The sequence below is a fragment of the Trichechus manatus genome, unplaced genomic scaffold (assembly GCF_000243295.1).
Source record: "Trichechus manatus latirostris isolate Lorelei unplaced genomic scaffold, TriManLat1.0 scaffold00030, whole genome shotgun sequence".
Lineage (NCBI taxonomy): Eukaryota > Metazoa > Chordata > Mammalia > Sirenia > Trichechidae > Trichechus > Trichechus manatus.
This window is the reverse complement of record NW_004443966.1, coordinates 4,234,048-4,253,660: the sequence shown is the minus strand read 5'-3', so window position 1 is coordinate 4,253,660 and position 19,613 is coordinate 4,234,048. Positions and strand designations below refer to the sequence as shown.

General features: G+C 46.2%; 1 protein-coding gene across 2 annotated transcripts in view; it reads right to left on the bottom strand.

Moving 5' to 3' along the window:
• Positions 1–346: 346 nt before the first annotated feature.
• Positions 347–19,613, bottom strand: part of LIPC (lipase C, hepatic type) — a 159,000-nt gene continuing 139,733 nt past the window's right edge. For both annotated transcript variants that reach the window (XM_004374610.2, XM_023729674.1), the window contains 3 exons: positions 6,503–6,620; positions 3,765–3,983; positions 347–1,439 (listed from right to left, as the gene is read on the bottom strand). In XM_004374610.2, coding sequence (XP_004374667.1) covers positions 1,328–1,439; positions 3,765–3,983; positions 6,503–6,620 — 449 coding nt within the window. In that variant the 3' untranslated portion in view covers positions 347–1,327. The remainder of the gene's footprint in view (positions 1,440–3,764; positions 3,984–6,502; positions 6,621–19,613) is intronic.

The window sequence follows — 19,613 nt, the reverse complement described above, 5'->3', positions numbered from 1 at the left end:
TAGCCAAAGATATACCATTTCAAAAATTTCTACATGCACAGTTCAGTGACATCGACTACGCTCTTCCAATTGTGCTGCTATTCTCACTTTAGATGAAGGCTTACAGAACAAAATAGTTTCTCATTTAACAGTACACATGTTGCCCTATGACAATGGTTAACAACCTCACAACACATCAACACTATCCTTACTCAGCCTTGGGTTCCCTATCACCAGCTTTCCTGTGGGACAAGTACTTTTGCAGGTAAGGTTAGCGTTCGGGTCAGGATGCCTCATTTGGAAACATCATCCCAGCTGGTGTTTCTGTCCCCCCATGCCCTTTAGTTTTAGATGTCTTTCGGAGGGAAATAAAACAAATCATGCAAGATAATCTGGAGTTGATTTAGTCAGCGGCAGACATCCCTTCAGGGCAACCAGCCCTGGTTTGCCCTGCTCCGGGGAAGAGAAGGTGAATTAGGAGCTGTGCACAGCCCAGCCTGTGTGAAGGTCAGGGTACGTTCTGTAAAGCGCTGAGCACCTTCCTTCTCTCCCAATGACTGGCCACATGCCTCCCAGTGGTTCCCATGTCTAGTATCTGCTTCTAGAGCCAGCTCATGTCAGGAAGTGCTGGTCAAACGTCTTTACTTCATTACTTGGACGGTGTGAGATTTTTTGTCTCTTTAGCTATCCCATGTTTTCCATTAGCTTTTATTGCAAGCATTAGTAAAAGAGGAAAATTGGATTTATGTAACTGGTCATTTAATTATTAAGATGACTGACTGTCCAGCTCTCATTGTTATCATTAGCAGTTTGGGCAGAATTCTACTCCTATGTGTTTGGTTCAGGTAAGTAACTATTATTTGTATGATGATAACTCTGAGGTTAATTAGAATTGTTCTTCTTTCGGTGAGTCGTGTTGTCTTAAAGTGTGTGCGTGGTGCGACATCCCATTAGTGATTAATTGGGATTTCCTTTTCCTGAAGTGCTAGTTATGTGATAAAGAAGCACCTTTCCAGCATGGCTCAGGAAAGTGCTCAGAATTAACTAGCTAGGACATGCAGAAAATTTGACTTAATTGTAAAAGACATTTTAAATTAGAACAACGGATCCAAAATGGTTCCTACATTTGCACTGATTTGCATACATTACCATTTAACCAGAGGTAATACTGGGAATTTTTTAGTTCCGCTAATATTTGAAAAGTTGTATAATACAGTTTTTAAAAGCTCAGTTTGCAATAGTGAAACATGCCTCCTTTACTTCTAAACTTTATTTAAACTTTATGCAAAATTCTTCCTATAGCTTTGGTTGGGAGTTTGTTATAGCCTAGATGAGGAATAAGATTCAGTTATCTGATCTTTTGCTTCAGTTTTTTAGAGTTTACTTTACATCTCACAAAGATTTTCTCCCGGGTGGGGTGAAGTAGTAGATCCTCCGTGTTTTCTGAGCAAAATGTCATTCTGAAAAGAAAACAGAACAAATGGAGCATTAAGTTTTAGACGGAGCTCACTGAAGTGTCTCATCCTTTGTCAAATACTCAATTTAAGTAAGGCGTGCAATGCTGTTTCTTTAATTAGATTCTTATGCTCACAAATATTTTCATAACTTCAGAGAAAAACAGAACCCAATTCAGTGAAAGCAAAGGTCTAAGGCTTCCTGGGGCTTTGCTCCGTGGTGGTTTCCATTCTGTAAGAACTGAAAGTCCTAGGGACATCCCTCCTTTGTTCTGTCTTAGAACCAAGCATCAAAGAGCGGAGGGTAACTGCGGTTTCTTTCATTACATGCTCTGGCTCCAGGGCAGGCAGACATTCTCAGTTCCTTCAACATTTCTCAAAGGCAGGCGGAATTCCCCAGCCTTCCTTCTTTCAACATGCTCCAGTTTGTCAATGCCATTCTTAAAGGTCCCTGGGGATGAGGCGACTGTCATGAGCCCTGCCTGGCTCACACTGGCAGCCCTACCTCTTCCCCTATGGGTGCAGACACTATCTAGCCAGAGGACACCCACTATGAGCTTTGGGTCCTTCTTGGAGACCGATTGCTAGACTCCTTTGACCATTAGCTTGTCTCCAGATGCCATTGTATGTTACTAATTCCAATTGCATCTGTTAACAAAAATCAGTCACAGAAAATTCTAGTTTATGGCTTTCTTTTTTTCCCTTTGTACTGCATCTAAGATCAAGACTTTACTAAATTAAACACTGGTATGAATAATATGTGAATCTGATTACTGCAACAATTGAGCGTCTTTTCCTTATGTTTCGCTAATCACTTCTCAGGTCTTGCTGTAGGGTCTGTACTTCTGTCCTATCTTTCCACCCTCACAACAGACTCTGATCATCCTCCATGTCATGCCTTTTGGGGGAAGAAAACCACCTCATGCTGAATTCCTCCCAGAGAGGCACAGAATGTGTTCTTTAACCTTTTTAAAAATTTCTTGCAGTTAGCAGAGAGATGAAGAGTATAAGGCTTAGAACTCATATCCTGGCTTTGGGGTTTTCGTTTGCAGAAGGTATTAGAAAACTGGTAGTTGATATCATTCTCGTCTGTGGCTAGAGAAATTGAATCTCAGAGAGGCGAAGTGATTGTCTAGGCCACTCAGACGGTCAGCTGTGGAGTCAGATTTGCACTTGGAACTGACTGCTGGAGTCTGATTCTGACTGCCACACTGCTTTGTTCAGTGCCTAGCTCCTGGGATTGCCTGTCTGCCCACCACAGCACAGCCCGATGCACCAACCTACAGATGTCCTTCTCCTCAGGCTGCCTAGACTTCCAGGCTGGCTAAGGAAAGTGTGGTCCATGGACCAGCAGCCTTGGCATCACCTGGGAGCTTGTTAGAAATGCAGAATCTCAGGCCCCACCCCAGGCCTCCTGAAGCAGAACCTGCATTCCCACATGACGTTCAGGCGATTCATGCGCACATTAAATTTCAACAAGCACTGGGATGAAGCACCCTATTAGTAAAATGGATGCACCTCATCATTACATCTTTACACCGAGAGCCACAACTTGGATTTGTTTGGTATCCCCCAGTGGAACCTGGTACTGTGTAGACACACAGGAGGAACTCGGCACTTACTGCTTAACAAACCAGAGGCCCCCTGTTGCTCCCCTTTTAGCATCTACCCCTTGCAGCTCTAGGAAGGGTCTGATGGGCATGTATGTTAATGTTCAGCACCGCAACTCTGCTGATTAGACTAAGAAACAGCAGATTATTGGAGGGCTAAGACTGAAGGTTGGAGCCCTGATGGCGCAATGGTTAACGCTTGGCTGATAACTGAGAGGTTACCGGTTCAAACCCACCCAGTGGCTCCACGAAAGAAAGACCTGGTGATTTGCTCCCGTAAAGATTACAGCCTAGGAAACCTTATGGGGGCAGTTCTACCCAGGGGCAGATTAACCAGTAAGCAAGGTATGCACGGGCTTACTTGTGCTTACTAATCTGCAGTGCACCATTTCACCTGTTTTTCACCATATCAAAGAAGTGGTGAAAACCATGTTCAACTGTGCACTACAGATAAGTAAGTAAACACAATTGAACCTGTGTGTGCCTTGCTTACTGTAAGCTGGTGCATACCTTGCTTACTGGTTAATCTGCCTCTGCTTCCACCTACAGCTGTGCGAGCTTGGGATGAGCACATCACCTTTCTGAGTGTTTATATGCTATCATTAGGGCATAGTAACAACTGCTTCACAACAACCAAACATATTGTAAGCATTAAATTGTGAAAGGGCCTGGCACAGGTAGGTGCCTAATATCTGTTAGTAGGAAGCTGAATCACCATCACCTTTGCTGGGTTTCTCCTGCTTTCACTTTGATGGTCTTCAGAAGCAGACCTGAGTAGCGAGGCTCTGTGCCCCACGGGATAATGATTTGGACCATGTTCCAGATGTTGGCCCATACGGCGCTGTTTTCCCACTTGAAGTTGATCATGATCAGCTCACCGATGTCCAAATCCAACGTGATTAGAAAGGAGTAGGTTTTATTACTCGTAATTCCTCCGCCCCTTGAAGATCCAAAGGAAACCAGACATAGTCGGTTTATTTGTAATAGCAAAGCGATGCTTAGGTGCGTCTGGGATGTGTTAAGTTTGCCTGAATTACCTGGGATGGTCTTTTTTGCTGCAACCTGGTGTTCAACAGAGGTAGAGAGAGAGAGAGAGAGAGCAATAGGTGTGCCGGGGAAAAAAGAGTTTTCCAGACAAATAACACTGGGAACACCATGCTATTTCCTGTGTTAGCATATTAAAAAGGTTCTGAGAAGTCCTGTAATAATGAACCTAGTTGACTTTGTTTAGCTCAGGCTGTTTCTTCTTAGCTTCTAGGTAAACAAGTCAGGAAAGCTGTTCCAGAGGAGAGAGGGGCTTCAGTAATGGCCTCTGGACTGTTGAGTTCTCCGTAGGTTTGATTAACACAATAGACCCACGTCACACTCTTTTTTCCCCCAGCGATACTTTTTTCTTCCATATAAACAGAACTTTCTATTAAAACAGCAAATTATAACAATAATAGAAAACCACATATGAAAAGGATGCACAAATTTGGAGCAAGATTTAAATGCAGACTCAGGTATAATTATCAGCTTTACTCACTAGACAGCTATCCTCAAAAGGTGTTAAAATGCCCCAACATGACGGAGCTGCCAGATGCCCTCCCCACTATTTAGAACAGTCCCCTGGGGAGGGATTTAGGGGAGACGATGGATGCAGGGTCCCTTGCTCAGCATCTCCTCGCTTTTCCTGCAGAACATTGTAAAGAATCCCATAGGAGTCTAGCTCTTCCTTGGGGCAGTGGCTTCCTGAGGACAGGGCCTGACTATCTCTAGTGTGACCACCACCATCTTCTTGCTGACTGACTGGATCAGTGTGGTGATCAGAGATGCAAAGTGGGCAGTTTTCAGGAAGTCGAGGATGCTCCTGGAGTAGGTGATGGGCTGGTGCCACGTCCCAGAGAGAGTCCATGCTGAGGGTTGAGATGCTGGCATCTCCCGGGACTTTCTGACCAGTGAGCCTCTGAGTGAGGCCACCACTTGTGTTATGAGCAGATGTGTAACAGGGTTGTTATGGATTAAATTGTGTCCACTGAACATATGTGCTGGATTCCTAACCCTGGTCTTTCCTGTGGCTATAATCCCATTTGGAAATAAGGCTGTCTTTGCTTTGTTAATGAGGCCATATCAGAATAGGGTGTGTTTTAAAGCTAATGACTTTTGAGATACAAAAAGAGCAGGTTAGATGCAGAGAGAAGCAAGCACAAATGAGGGAAGATAGATGCGACGGGAGACAGCCACGAAACAGAGGACACCAGGGCTGGAGATGTCCACAAAACAGAGAACACCGGGGCTGCAGAAGCTGAGACATGGATTTCCCCCAGAGCCAACAGAGAGAGCCTTCCCCTAGAGCTGGTGCCTTGAAGTTGGACCTCCAGCCTCCTAAACTGTGAGAAAATAGGTTTCTGTTTGTTAAAGTCACCCACTTGTGGTATTTCTATTACAGCAACACTAGACAGCTAAGGCAAGGGTGAAGGATAGACGGGGAGGGCTGGCAGTGCCAGCTGATTGAGACTAAAATTTTATGCTGAGAAACTGTTTTAATTCTCTTGGAATCCAGATTTCCGGGTCCATGGAGTAGGAGTGACCACCCAGGTCATTTCCTCTTAGGTGTCCTTTTGAACCTTGAGCCTTGAAGAAACTGGCATTTAAATAGTCATCTCTGTGTCCAACAAAGGTCTAGATACACTAGTCTAAGACCATTTGCCTTGGGCATTGTGCCTTGGCAAGAATTCAATCAGTTTCTGGAAACAGAGGACTTCAAAGGTCAGACTGGGAGCTATGTTTTAGGGTAAATCAGTAATTATTTTAATTGTTCTTCAAGGCAATGCTGTACGAAATTCTTCCTGACCACAAATTGTTTATCAGTTCTGTTCCAGCCCCTTTTTCATGGAAATGCTGATAAGATGTGGTGTAAGAATTTTGGAAGTCTTCTCATCTTCAGAACATTTATAGTCAGAATGTTATCCTGATTTGCAAATCATATATTAAATAAACTTCAATCAATCTCTACTACTGGCTTAATATGATTTCTGTTTTCACAGTGCCCTGCTGAATGGGCACTGTTTATGTTTGGGTAATGGTTCTCAGAGCTCGCTGGGAAGGTGCTCAGGATCTTCTTGTTGACACCTGGCCTGCCCCCACCGCGCCTCCCTGCTCGGACCCTCACTTTGCACTGCAGACATTGGCTGGACCGCTCTGCTTCCCTCTTTGCTCGCCCACGTTGCCTTAGCCCATCACACACACAGGTAGAGCTAACATGAGCAGTCAGTGGAATGAGGGTGACACCGGGGAGGGACAGCAAGGTGTGGGCTTGGGCAAATGTCCCCTCTGACTGGACGTCTGGGGTGTCATATGGGCTGAGAAGAGTTAGTTGTGTCTGGCCTGCCCCTTGAAAGGTGCGAAGTCCATCTAGACCCTGTGAGAGAAATAGGCATGTCGTCACCACAGAAGCACCCCCCGCCCCCGCATACTCACAGAGTGATGGGGATGTTCTGCATTTCCTCTTTTGCTCCCAGAAGTGACATGGAGAAAGTGGGTTCTATTGGTTTCTCTATTTGGTTGATGAACTGGATCTTGAACTGGTAATGATAAACTAGAGAGAGAAAATTTAAGCAGTAACTTTTATGAAACATCTAATTTTTATATATAAATAAAATTTTAAAATGCAGAGAGAAAAATCTGGATGGATAAATACCAAAATGGTAACATTCCCCCACACTGGGAGGTGGGATTATGATCGCTGTTTATTTTCTTCTTTTTGCTTCTCTGTGTTTTCTAAATGTCTGCATAGGACTTACATCGTGCTTGTAATATAATAAAAATAAGTATTATTTAGCAAAAGAAGACAGAAGTATAGCATATGGGGTATCCTTGCTGAATTCTGGATAAAAGTCCTGTTGGAATATGTCCTATATTTGGCAAGGGCCCCTTTTCATAAATCAAAGGCTATATTACCTTTTAGGTACATGTGCAGTCAATAATCTGACTGACCTTTGTTCCAAGTTCCCGGGAGGTAACCTCCGACTCCTTGGAAGTTCCCGAGGGATTGAAGTGTCTTCATTGTTCATGGTGGGCCCCCCTATAGTTCATGGTAACAAGGTGACTAAGGATGAGGGCTGGACCCCAGAAAGGCCAGTCATGTGATTAGAGGTTTGGAGCTTTGAGCCCTGTGGTATTAGCTGGAGACTGTGTTCAATCACATGGCCCATGATTCATCAATCATGCCTAAGGAACGAAGCCTCAATAAAAACTCGGACACTGAGGCTCGGGTCACCTTCTCTGACTGACAATATTCTGTGTACATCAATGTGCTGGGGGGTGACAAACCCCTAGGGACATGGAAGATTCGCGTTTGGCTGGTTCTGATTTCGTATCCCTTCGTTATAATAATACTAAAATCATAACCGAGTCATTCTAGCGAATTATCACACTTGAGGGAGTAGTGGGAACCCCAGAATTTGGGGCCCACTGGACAGAAGTGAGGGTGGCTCCGGGACCCCCAAGCTTGTAGCAGGGGGTCTTGGGCAGGCTTGGCAGCCTGGAGGACTGTACCCTTCACCTGCGAAGTCTGGCCTAACTCTAGGTAGTTGGTGCTGGAAATAAGTCATTTGTGGCACCTGACAAAGGCAGAGACTACAGTGCCATTTTGTGCTTTGCCTCAGGTTCTGACTGGGGTTGACTTCGCTAAATGTATGCCTACCACACCTCTGCATTTTGGCGCAGATCCTGGGAACTCGCTCTGTGGGGCTCAACCAGCACCTTTCCCAATGGAAATAAGATAATTCTAGTTCTAGGACTTGGGCCTAGAATTTTCTGTCCTATCAAATGTCCAGAACGTCCTTCTGCTGGGTTGATTGGAGGAGAGTAACTTTATCTTATTTTTCTTTGCATAAATAAATTCTATGTTTAATTAATAAAAGTAAACTGCTTACCACGAGGCGGCTGCTGTGTAAACACTACATTGTGTCGTCTCGTTTTAGGTCATGACAACCCTATGAGGCAGGCATTGCTGTTATCATCCCATTTTAAAATAAGAAATGGGGGGCTCAGGTAGATGAAGCTACTTGCTCAGGGTCACAAAGCAGAGTCTATGCGATTCACCTCCCTGAACCTATTATTGCAAGGCTCCTAGGTGGCCTGGGGCTCGTCCTGCTTTGTCCCACCAACCAGCTGCAGGCTGTTTTTAAAATTACCTCACCTCTTCCAAAGTGGCCGACAGCTGCTTGGACTCCTTTCTCTTGCTGTCACCGTATTCTCTAAGAAACTGTATGTTCTGGCTCCAAAATTACAAACAGTTTAAAATGGTGTGTCAATTCCATTTGGTTGCTAGTGACTGCCTAAAGCCCTATGCTGATATGGACTTGGAGATCATGTCAGGCTCTTGGAAAGACTGGTGTCTGCTTTGGGTGAAGGACAGGGGATTTATGGTATGCTTACTGTGTATTTGCCTTTCCTACTCTAAAAAAAAAAAACCAATAAAAAAACCAAACTCGTTGCCGTCGAGTCGATTCCGACTCATAGTGACCCTGTAGGACAGAGTAGAGCTGCCTCTTAGGGTTTCCAAGGAGCGGCTGGTGGATTTGAACTGCTGACCTTTCGGTTAGCCGCTGAGGTCTTAACCACTGTGCCACCAGGGCTACAGTTTAACATCAAGCAAGATGAAAACCACCTCTGAGAATCTGAGACTTGAGTTTCAAGCTTCGCTGTGGGAGAACTCCTATCGGAAACCATCGATAATGGCAGTGAACCACTGGGCCATCCCTCTGTGCACAAGCGCGTGGAAATCCATCATCTTCCTGAGTCAATCCACTAACTCCCAAGTGGGGCCGTTTCCACTGGAGGTTGGTAGCTACCCAGCAAACCTAACAGCAGCTGTTGCCGACGATGTGACAGCGGCTGCCCCGTCCTGGTGCTGACGACGTGACGCCAGCATGCCAGCTGCCCGGTCCTGGTGTGCTGTTCTGCTGGGTTTCTGGGTTATTTACACAGCCCCACCCTCATTTGGGTTTGTGGTGAATTTGCTCATGTGCCTGGGAAAGTATTGCTTGGGTTTACGTAAGCCGTCCTCTCTGAAGCACCAGATGAGTCTGTTTATTTATGTTCAGAACACCAACCAAACACTAAGAGTTGATTGGCGGCTCAAGAGCTTTCTTTTAATAATTTTTGTTGTTGTACTTTAGATGGAGGTTTACAGAGCAAACCAGTTTCTCCTTAAACAGTACACATATTGTTTGTGACATTGGTTGCCAACCCCACGACATGTCAACACTCTCCCCTTCTTGACCTTGGGTCCCCAGGTCAAGAGCTTTCTGCTGTAGGTAAGAGCTAGCTCAGGTAGCGTCTGGCACTGGGCACGGTGCCCCGTACATGTAGGTGCTCCCATCCTCCAGCTTGGAATAACGTAGTCTGATGTCCTCAAGACGGTGAGGCTGTGGACCCAAGTCCCGGGGAGGGTCCCCAAGCTGTTGGATCCCAGCAATAGAACAGGGATTCTGGCCTATGATCCCCGAAGTCTCTGGAGAGGTCTTACACTATTCAGGGTGCCTCAAGGGGTCTCTGTAAATAAGTAGCATTGTAGACTGAACTAAGGCAAAAAGACACAGCCCACAGGCTTTCGGGGCGGGGAGGAGGGGTGATGTGGACAGGGTAACGAGGGAGGACTGGCTTGGGGCTGATCGCCTAACAGGGAGGCCGGGCATCTTCCAGAGTACTCGGGGAACACTCACAGCAAGCGATTTTCAGTTCAGTTCAGTAGGTATTAATTGGAAGTCTCGGTGTGCTCAGCCCAGTGCTGCTGGGAATAAACAAGTGAAAGTGTAATTGGCAATACCAACCAAACCAAACCTGTAGCCATCGAGTCGATTCCAACTCACAACGACCCTATAGGACAGAGTAGAAACGCCTCATAGGGTTTCCAAGGAGTGGCTGGTGGAGTCTAACTGTCCACCTTTTTGTTAGCAGCCAAGCTCTTAACCACAGCGCCACCCGCTCATTGCCGTTGAATCGATTCGGACTCATAGCGATCCTATAGCACAGGGTGGAACTGCCCCATAGGGTTTCCAGGGAGCAGTGGGTGGATGTGAACTGCCGCCCTTTTGGTTAGCAGCTTGAGTTCTTAACTGCTGTGCCACCAGGGCTCCGTAATTGGCGATAAGCATGAATAATAACGATACCTAATCCTTATTGTGTGTTTGCCACGTGCCAGGTTCTTGGCATCTAGTATCCCATGTAATCTGCACAACAATCCCACAACTATCATCATCTTATTTTATAGAAGAGGAAACGGAAGCACAGAGAGGTTAAGTGACTTTTCCGGGATCACACAGCTAGTAAGTAGCATAGCTGAGATGAGAGCCCGGGACAGCCTGAAACTCTTAAGTACCCGGGACCAATAGCTTTATATACCCTGAGGAAGAAGTTGAAATGTGGAAACAGATATAAGTTCAAAGAAATCATAATAGAATTATTTATTTTAAAACAAACCAGGCACACTGTAAATATTTAGTAATAGAGGAATAATAACGACAATCACGGTAACTACTGTTTAGCTCTTTACTATGTCCCAGGCACTAATCCTTTCATATAATTAACTCGTTTATTTTTACAACAACTTTATAAGGCGCCTACTTTAACTTCCCTCCCACATCATTTTACAAATGAAGAAGCTGAGGCTCAGAAAACTTAGTAACTTGTCCAGTGTCATGCAGCTAATAGTTGGTGAAGCTGCAATTGGAAGTTTGTCTGCTGATTCTGAGTTCACACTCCCAATCATGTGATATACTCTTATGAAGCCATTAAAAGATATTTTTGGAAAGATTTCAAGGCTTATGAAAGAAGTGGGGGGTGGGGGAGAACCCGGCCAGAATACCAAGTTGTATCTAGTATAAAACAGTACGCACAAGAGCAGAGGAATTCACAAAAACACTGCAGAGGAAAGAGAGATCCTCTTAATTCTCTTTGTGTTTTTTGCAAGTTCCATGTTTTCTACAGCAAGCATGCATTCTAATTAGAATCTGATTGGAAAACGGAAAAGCTTTTTTAGAAGTATTTGAAAAGAAAACAAGAGAAATAGAAGCCGTGGTCCTGGCTTTGGAGGAGCCGGCAGGTTGGAAAGCAGAGTCACCCACGTGGCCCTGGTCACCTCTGCCTTGCCCCACGGGCATCCCTGCCCATGTCACCTCTCAGAAGGCATATTGGGGTCCAAATAACGCTTGTATCCCCACAAGTGCACGGCACCCATTAGCCGTCTAAGGAGTGCTTGATGAGCTCTTTGTGTGAAGGACAACGTGGAACATATACTGTATTAAACTCCCTAGTGGTAGGTAGGAATAATTACAAAATGGCTTCCATTTGTGGAGGTCCTACTATGCACCGCGCAATATCGTCGGTGTTTTACACCAGTATAGATACAAGTTGTTGTTCAGTCAGTTCTAACTCATGGAAACCCCATCTAGGTCAGAGTAGAGTTTTCAATGGCTGATTTTTTTGGAAGTAGATCACCAGGCCTTTCTTCCGAGGTGCTTCTGGGTGGACATGAACCTCCAACCTTTCGGTTGCACCACCCAGGGACTCCACTCGGTGTTTTGCACGCATCATTCCCAGTCCTCAGGAGAAGATGGGACAGTGATAAACTGCAGGTTAGTTTCCATTTGCTCTCCCCACTTCCTTTGCTCATTTATCCTCCCACGCTCTGTCCAGCTCTGAGCTCCAGGAGGGTGAACCCCAGGGGTCCCATCTCCCGGGCTCCCTTGCAGGCTGGTTTCTGGTGGGGATTGACCACTGGGAGGCACCAGCAGGAGATGGGGGTGGGGATAGTGGCATCACTGGGGGTACGGGTGGGGTGGACACCACCAGGTGACGCTGTCAGAGGGGGTGACACCAAAATTACCACCTATAAATTTTTTGTGCAGTGTTTCAGCGGAAATTTATTACTTTTTATAAAAAATCTCTGTAGTTAATTATAACAACAAAAACATTTTTTGTATGCCCAGCTTACATGTATCGATATACCTTCAAGGCTAAAACTCTGTGCTAATTTACTTCTGAATCTTCTAATGCGCTGTCATTATTACTTAATTACAATGACGTTTTGAATCACCTGCTTGTGTCTCCACGGGCTGCAAGCATGCGCTGCTGTTTTTGTTGCTGTTGGTGTTTTTATGGTTGCTGATCTTGTCAAATTTTCAGGTGTTTTAGCTACAATATTGTGGTAATTAGCATGGGGGGGGGGTGACACCATGAGTTACTGCACTCGGTGGGGAGGAGAGAGGTAGGAGGGGAGAAAGGTCAGGGTATTTCTCCTCTGCCCCCTCCTTGTTTTGGAGCCTGACTGTGGCCCCCATGATTACCGCGGCTGTCCGCAGCCGCTCCTCTGCAGTTCTCCACTGCACCCCTCCTTTCCCTTGCTCCCTCTGACCTGCTGTTGTGTTCGGGTGCATCCACACCCTGGTTGATGCCCTTAATGCTGCCCACGCATTGTAAGGTGTCCCATTCATTCTCTGGCCGGATGCAGGCCAGTGGACCCAGACAGGTACAGTGATAATTATCCCGATGAATTACAGACAAGGAAGCAGAGGTCTGTAGACATGTCCAAGGTCACCAGCCAGTTAGAAGAAGCAGAGTATGAACCCAGGTGTCTAACTGATTCCAAAAGGCCCCTCCCACTGTCTCCTGAGGCTCTGGTTCTGCAAGCTGAGTCTGCTCTTTGAAAGCAAATACCCAACTTTTAGCCCTTGAAGAGACGCTGCCATCAAAACCTGCCTGGAAGGACCCACAAGGACAAAGCGCCCCATGACATGCTGCCGAGCACACCTGCTTGTCCTCAGAAATCCACCTGAGTGCAGCCAAATGTTTCATGGCCTGTCCCGAAACTGTTTTTTGTCTTCCCTTTTCCTTAAATTGTTAGTAGGAGAAGATGGATTTCCGGGTCTGAAATGCTATGATTCTGGGTGAAGGTGCTTATGCAAAACTGGGAGGTCAGCTTTGATGATTGCAAAGCTTCTTTAGACCTCACCTCCAATGGGTGAGAATTACCTGTCCCTCAGAGGCACCTGCCGGGGCGGGACCCACAAAGGAGGTCAGAACCTCCAAAGAGGTATAAACCGTGAGGAACCAGAGTGAGCATACTTCTGAAGGAGCCTGTGCTGACGGCTGAAGAACATTCCTGAAAAACGGCGTGTCTGCCCAATTGATGGCACAGAGAATCCTGGATTATCTGTACTAGGGAAATCACTTTTCTTGAGAAATCTTGAAATGAAATTATTATTTTTAATATGAGAGGGCTTGTCGCACTAAGAATTAATTGTTCTATGAGTGTGGGTTTTTTGGTAAGCTTTTTTTTTTTCTTTGTAAGAAAGACTAATTGCATATCATCCACCCCACCCCCTAGGACAATGATACTATTACAAAGGTTAAGTGAAAAAGTGTGAGTAATTTTGATCACTTCACCTTATGACATGTTTAATCCGGATTTTAAAAATGATTTGGAGAAAAATGCTTTTGATCTTAAGGCTGCAAAGAGGCTGGTACAACGTGTCCGCCAGCCTGGCAGACAAGTTATGTCAGGTCTTACAGATAGAAAGCATGTGACAGTCGGTTAACCCCGAGCGGGCTCGGCAGACTCTGTCTGGGGAGAGATGTGTGACATGTGGACATTCTTCTTACCAGAGGGTTCTCCTGGGGCTCACACACCCTAAAAACCCTGGATTCCAATCCTGTGTGGACGCCGCCCGGGCCCCCTTAAATAGGAAAAAATTTCATTTCAGAAGGCAGCCACTCTGATCATCAGATTGTGGAATTCATGAAAACAGGATATATATATATTTTGTCTTGTGGAAAAAATCGTTCAGACTCATTAGCTATTGGCTCCGGGAGATACGGTGACTGTGTTTGCAAAGATCAGCGAGGTCTTCTGTTGAGGGTATTGGTTTTCTCTCTTGGAGATAAGAATGACATGGCTTGTGTTTTCTTGAAGCATTAAGGGCTGGTTCCTTCATCTGAAGTGCCTCTAACCAGAAGGGAAGCTGCAGATCATGGGCTTGAGGGGCCCAAGGACGGTGTCCAGGGGGTTCCTGCCCCAGGCAGCCAGTGCTGGCAGGGCCGGCCAGAACGTGGGCGAAAACCTGGCCGCCTTTAGTAAGGTAGCCGGAGACGGAATCCACTCACAGCAGACTCAAGTGAAGAAGAAAAGGGGCGAGCATTTTGTGAGCTGATGTATGAATCTATGTGTTTGTTCTGGTGATCACATTTGAGCTTGACAGGACTGCCCGTTTGTGTGATGCCCTCATGTCACAAGACAGGATACGTGCCTCTTGTGTGGTAGTTCATGGTGGACTCCCTAGGGGTGGACACTGGGAGGGAGTGTGTGTGTGTGTGTGTGTGTGAGGGGTAGGGAGGGTTGTGTTGTGTGTGGGCATGTGAGGGGTAGGGAGGGTTACATGGTGTGTGTGTGTGAGGTGTAGGAAGGGTTGTGTTATGTGTGTGTGTGAGAGGTAGGGAGGGTTGTGTTGTGTGTGAGGTGTAAGGATGGCTGTGTTATGTATGTGGGAGAGAGAAGTAGGGAGTGTTGTGTGTGTGTGTGAGGGGTAGGGAGGGTTGTGTGTGCGCGGGGGTAGGGAGTGTTTTGTTGTGTAGGTATGTGGGGGTAGGGAGGGTTGTGTTGTGTGTGAGGTGTAAGGAGGGTTATGTTGTGTGTGTGTGTGTGTGAGGGGTAGGGAGAGTTGTGTTGTATGTGAGGTATAAGGACGGTTGTGTTGTGTGTGAGGTGTAAGGATGGTTGTGTTGTGTGTGTGTATGAGGGGTAGGGAGTGGTGTGTGTGTGTGTGTGTGAGGGGTAGGGAAGGTTATGTTGAGTGACATCCTGATGCCAGCTCTTTGTGCCTGGAGGCCATATATGCTTCATGTGGAGAGGAAGTAAGGGCCCTCATCTGAGAGGGAGATCCCTACAATTGAGTTCTCTCTCTGCCATCTGCTACCATGTGGTCTTGAACAAACATAACCTCTCTGAACCTCAATTTTCTCATCTGTAAAGTGGGGGTCAAAAGCTTTCTCACAGGTTGTTGTGAGGATGTGATGAGATGGTATATATAAAAGTGCCTGGTGTTAACCCCTCATTGCCTATTTCTTTCCTACATGCTGGACCTGTGAGGCAAGGTTTTGAGACTCACTCATATGTCTCAGTTTTAACAGTTTGTTCCTTGTGCTACCACACTTGTCCACATCCCTCACTCTGTGACTGTGGAAACTGAAGCCCACATAGGTTTTGTCACCAGGCCAAGGTCACATACATTGTTGACAGCAAAGCCAAGTTTCTGGACGCTCCTTATCCACATTCCAAACCTGCGCTCTTTCTATTACACCCACTGCTTCCTCTGGAAGTTTCCCTGGAAATCAGTGAAAATCTTCCAGGGAAGTAGCCGAGGAAAGCCGAAGACAGACAGACTTCCAAGATCACAGACTGGCTTGTCATCTCACCAACTAGAAGACAAGAGTGTTCCCATCGGCCGGAGTGAGCAGTGGAAGCGGGTCCCCGCGGGCTGAAAGGGGCCCAGAGTGCAGGGAGAAAGGGCAGGGAAGGAAGAATAAGGGAAGAAGAGAAGAGAGTCAGAAAAAAGGAGTGAGGAAAGAGGACCTACTGCCAGAGGCAGCCAGGAGGCAGAAGAGGTGAAACACAACTGGAATGACTCTGGTGTGAGAGGGTGCTCAGTGAAGGGACATTGGTCCCACAATGCAGAGGCCGAGTGTGGAGTGAGGGGAGCAAGGACAGTGGAACCCAGGTCATCTGGGATCAAATGTTGCATTTGCTATTGACAAACTATGTCCTTGGCTACCATTACTGAGTATTTTAAAGACTCTATAGCAGAATCCTGATCAAAAGGGGTAAAAATGAGGCACAAAATTTCAAATTCTCATAGAATCCAGAATTTCTGGAGCTATTGAGGTTGGATGACCCTTCAGAACTATTGCCTTGAGATAATTTTTAAACCTTAAACCAAAAATATCTCCTAAAGTCTTCTTTAAACCAAACAACAGTTGAGCTTAATTAGTAAAGAAAGTCTGCCCTGAGCATTGTGTTCTTTCGAAGAACTATCTATATGGGATCAAAACGACAACAGCAACTCGAAAGGTTAGATAGGAAACTTAAGGAGCAGTGAGTTTATGGTAATAGAGAAGGAACAAGTCAGAAAAGGAGGGTGAGAACGGTTGCACAACTTGAAGAATGTAATCAATGTCACTGAATTCTACATGTAGAAATTGTTGAATTGGAATATGTTTTGCTGTGTATATTTTCAACAACTATAAAAAAAAGTAAATTAGGATTAAAAAAAAAAAACAACCCAAAACCTGTGTGATCTTGAGAAGATTATTAACCTCTCCAAATCTCAATTTATTTATTGGAAAATTAAGTATAGTATCACTTTCTCTACCTCTCCCTTTCATTGTGAGGATTCACCATCCAGCATGGTGCCTTGATGACTAAGCCCTTGATAAGGGCTGCTTCCCTCCCCTCCACCCAGTTGCCTCCTCTGAAAAGCGGGGGGGATATTCCTCTCTTCAGACTGCCGTGAGATTAAATTAGATAAGGCGCTCTGTACCGCGGTGCGTTACTTCTTTAATACAGATTAGTTCTCCTCCCCTTCCCTTAAAGCGGACTGACTCACAAACTGGTTAAAGTTCCCACTGGGAGACTGAGAATGGAAGTGGGCAATAAACTGCTTCATTTCACTCAGGGACTGTTTCCCAATTCGCTTCTGCTACTGCTGTTCTCTGAAGTGTTTACCTGAGTTCTGGCATGTGCTTGTAGAAAACAGATCCTTTGATGGTTTTGTCGAAATATGCTGGAGCCAGAGGAATGCAGGCCGAGTGTGTCATTCTTTATGGAGCTAGAGTTGGGAAGGACGTTGATCTTGCCCAGCCAGACTGTGCACTAAAATGCAGAGTACAACCCGACATCCTTGAAAAACATGGATGGTGGCTTCTTTGTATCCCAGAATCGGGCAAGTCTGTTCTGGGAAGAATCTGTAGGTATTCATCAAAATGCCAGAGGTGGCTAGTGAAATAGGCTTTGGGGGCCCAAGCCAGGGACGATGGTGGCCATGACTGGGTGGAGAACAGTGTAGTTACGGTGGCCTAGATTAAAGGCTTCACGTCAGCGCCATTCAGTAGAAGTTTCTGTGATGATGCAAAGGTTCTATTCCTGCGCCCTCCAGCACACTAGCCACGAATTTGAACACTTGAAAGGTGGCTAGTGTGACCTAGAAACTGAGGTTTTGATTTTATCTAATTTTAAGTAATTTAAATTTGAGCTTAAATAGCCACATGTGGTTAGTGGGTACCATATTGGACAGCATAGCACATTATACAGACTGCAGCATCCCAGCAGCAGCTGCTTCCAAACAGGCAGAGTTTCACGTGGGTGTGTGCCATTTCCATCCATACCCAGGGCAGCTGGATGTTACCACAGGGACGCTACTCCCCACTAGGGAGCGAAGTCAGGCTGAGCAGATTAGGACTTTGCTCAGTGGAAGGACTGAAGCAGAACTGAGGGGAATTTGGAGGGGCCAGAGAAGGGGATCGCCAGCTGTCTGTCGGTTTGTCTTACTGTGGTGGCCTGCATGTTGCTGTGATGCTGGAAGCTGTGCCACCAGTATTTCAAATACCAGCAGGGTCACTTATGGTGGACAGCTTTCAGCAGAGCTTCCAGACTAAGACAGAGTAGGAAGAAAGGCCTGGCTATCTACTTCTGGAAATTAGCCAATGAAAACACACCCACACACACAATATTGTCAGATATAGTGCTGGAAGAGGAGCCACCTAGGCTGGAAGGCACTCAAAATACACAGTGGCCGCAACAATGTACTTGAGCGTACCAAGGATTCTGAAGATGGCACACCTCTGGGCACATTTCGTTCTGTTGTACTTGGTGTGGCCGTGAGTCAGAGCTGACTCGACAGCAACAAACAGCAGCAGAGAAGGGGAGGGTGCAATGCAGGCACAGCTCCGCCCTAGAACCTCCCTCCGGGCTGGGGTTTTTGATTCCTGAGCGGTCTCAGTCACTGCTGCCTTGTAGCCTCCATATTGCTGGATATCACTGGCCTGATAGGTCCTATCCTGATCAGATGTCCCTGGAGCAAGATAAGTAGCTGGCAATAAAGGTAGACAAGTGACCCTCCCTGTCGCCTGAGTCCCCTTCGGACAGCACTGAGCCCCTGCACAAGGGGGTTAGTCCCCACCCAGCCTCCTGAGGGGAGGGTCTCGGCAGGCCCGAGCTCCATCTATGCTTGTAGAATAAATGAAGGGATTAGACACTCTGACTTTGGTAGCTGGTGGGTGATTTGAGGCTATCCTAAACCAACCCTCTGGTTCTCTGTAATAAGAAAAGGGATCTCCGTGCGGCAGGTGTACCAGCAGCCTGTGGAGGTTGGGTGCCTGGCATCTTGGCAAATGGGAGGAACTCACCCTGGCTCGCGCCTACTGCTCTTCTCCCTCCTCCGTGTCTTGGTACTTGCTTCCTCCCCCAGCTCCAAGGCTCTAGTAGGTGTCATGCTGTCCCCGGGCTGGGCCAGGCCCCTCACTTCAGATGCAGCTCCCAGCCCAGCCTGGAAGGTGCCACAATGACCTCATTTCTTCCCAGCTGATCCCGAGGGGAAAGCAATCAGTCCCCTCCGTCCTCACCTCCACCCCCACACACCAGGCGCAGGTGGCCGATGTAAGAATCACTGAACTAGATGAGTGGCGGCCTGGAGGTCTGTCAAGAAATCTCCTTGTGACCCTGCCCTGGGCAAGCCATCTCATCTCTTCGGACCTCGGTTTCCCTGTCTGTAAAATGGCGAGGTTGAACAGTCCCTCGTAACTCTAACAGTCCAGGATTAAAGTAGTTTCCAGTGAAATGTGATGATCTGAGAGGCTTAATCACCCCAGGCGGCTTTGCCATTTAAAAGAGGAGCTGGTCAACGGATCGTGTCTCTGCTCAGCAGCCTGTGGTGGGGGAGCTCCATTAAGCAGGAGGAGCTGAGGGCACCCCTCAACCTTTCACGGGGAAAGGCCCCGCCCTCCCTCCAAGTTCTCCCCAGACGCAGTCACCTGCCCCCCACAAAGGATTTCTGCCATTCCCAAGCCTGCCTGGTGAGCTGAAGGGAAAACGTGGCTTGAGAGCAAAAGTTCAGATAAACAAGAACCTTTGCTTCAAAACTAAGTCACCTGGGAGTTTGAACTTGCTAGGGGGGTAATAAAAGGAACACTGAACTGGGAGTTCGGTGGACCTGGGTTCTAGGTCTGTTTACAGGCTGTGTGGCCTTCGGCCGGTCACCTTCCACTTGATTTGCTTGCTCATCTTCCAAGGGGATAACAACCTATATAGATAATGTGTACATATATATAAAATGTCATACATATACAATGTTATATAGATAATGTTGTATAATGTGTACGTATATAAACTATTATACATATACAATGTTACACATATAATGTTATATAGATAATACATATATATACATATATAATGTTATGTAGATAATGTATACTATATAATGTTATATACAATGTTACATATGTTATATAGATAATGCATATCATATATATAAAT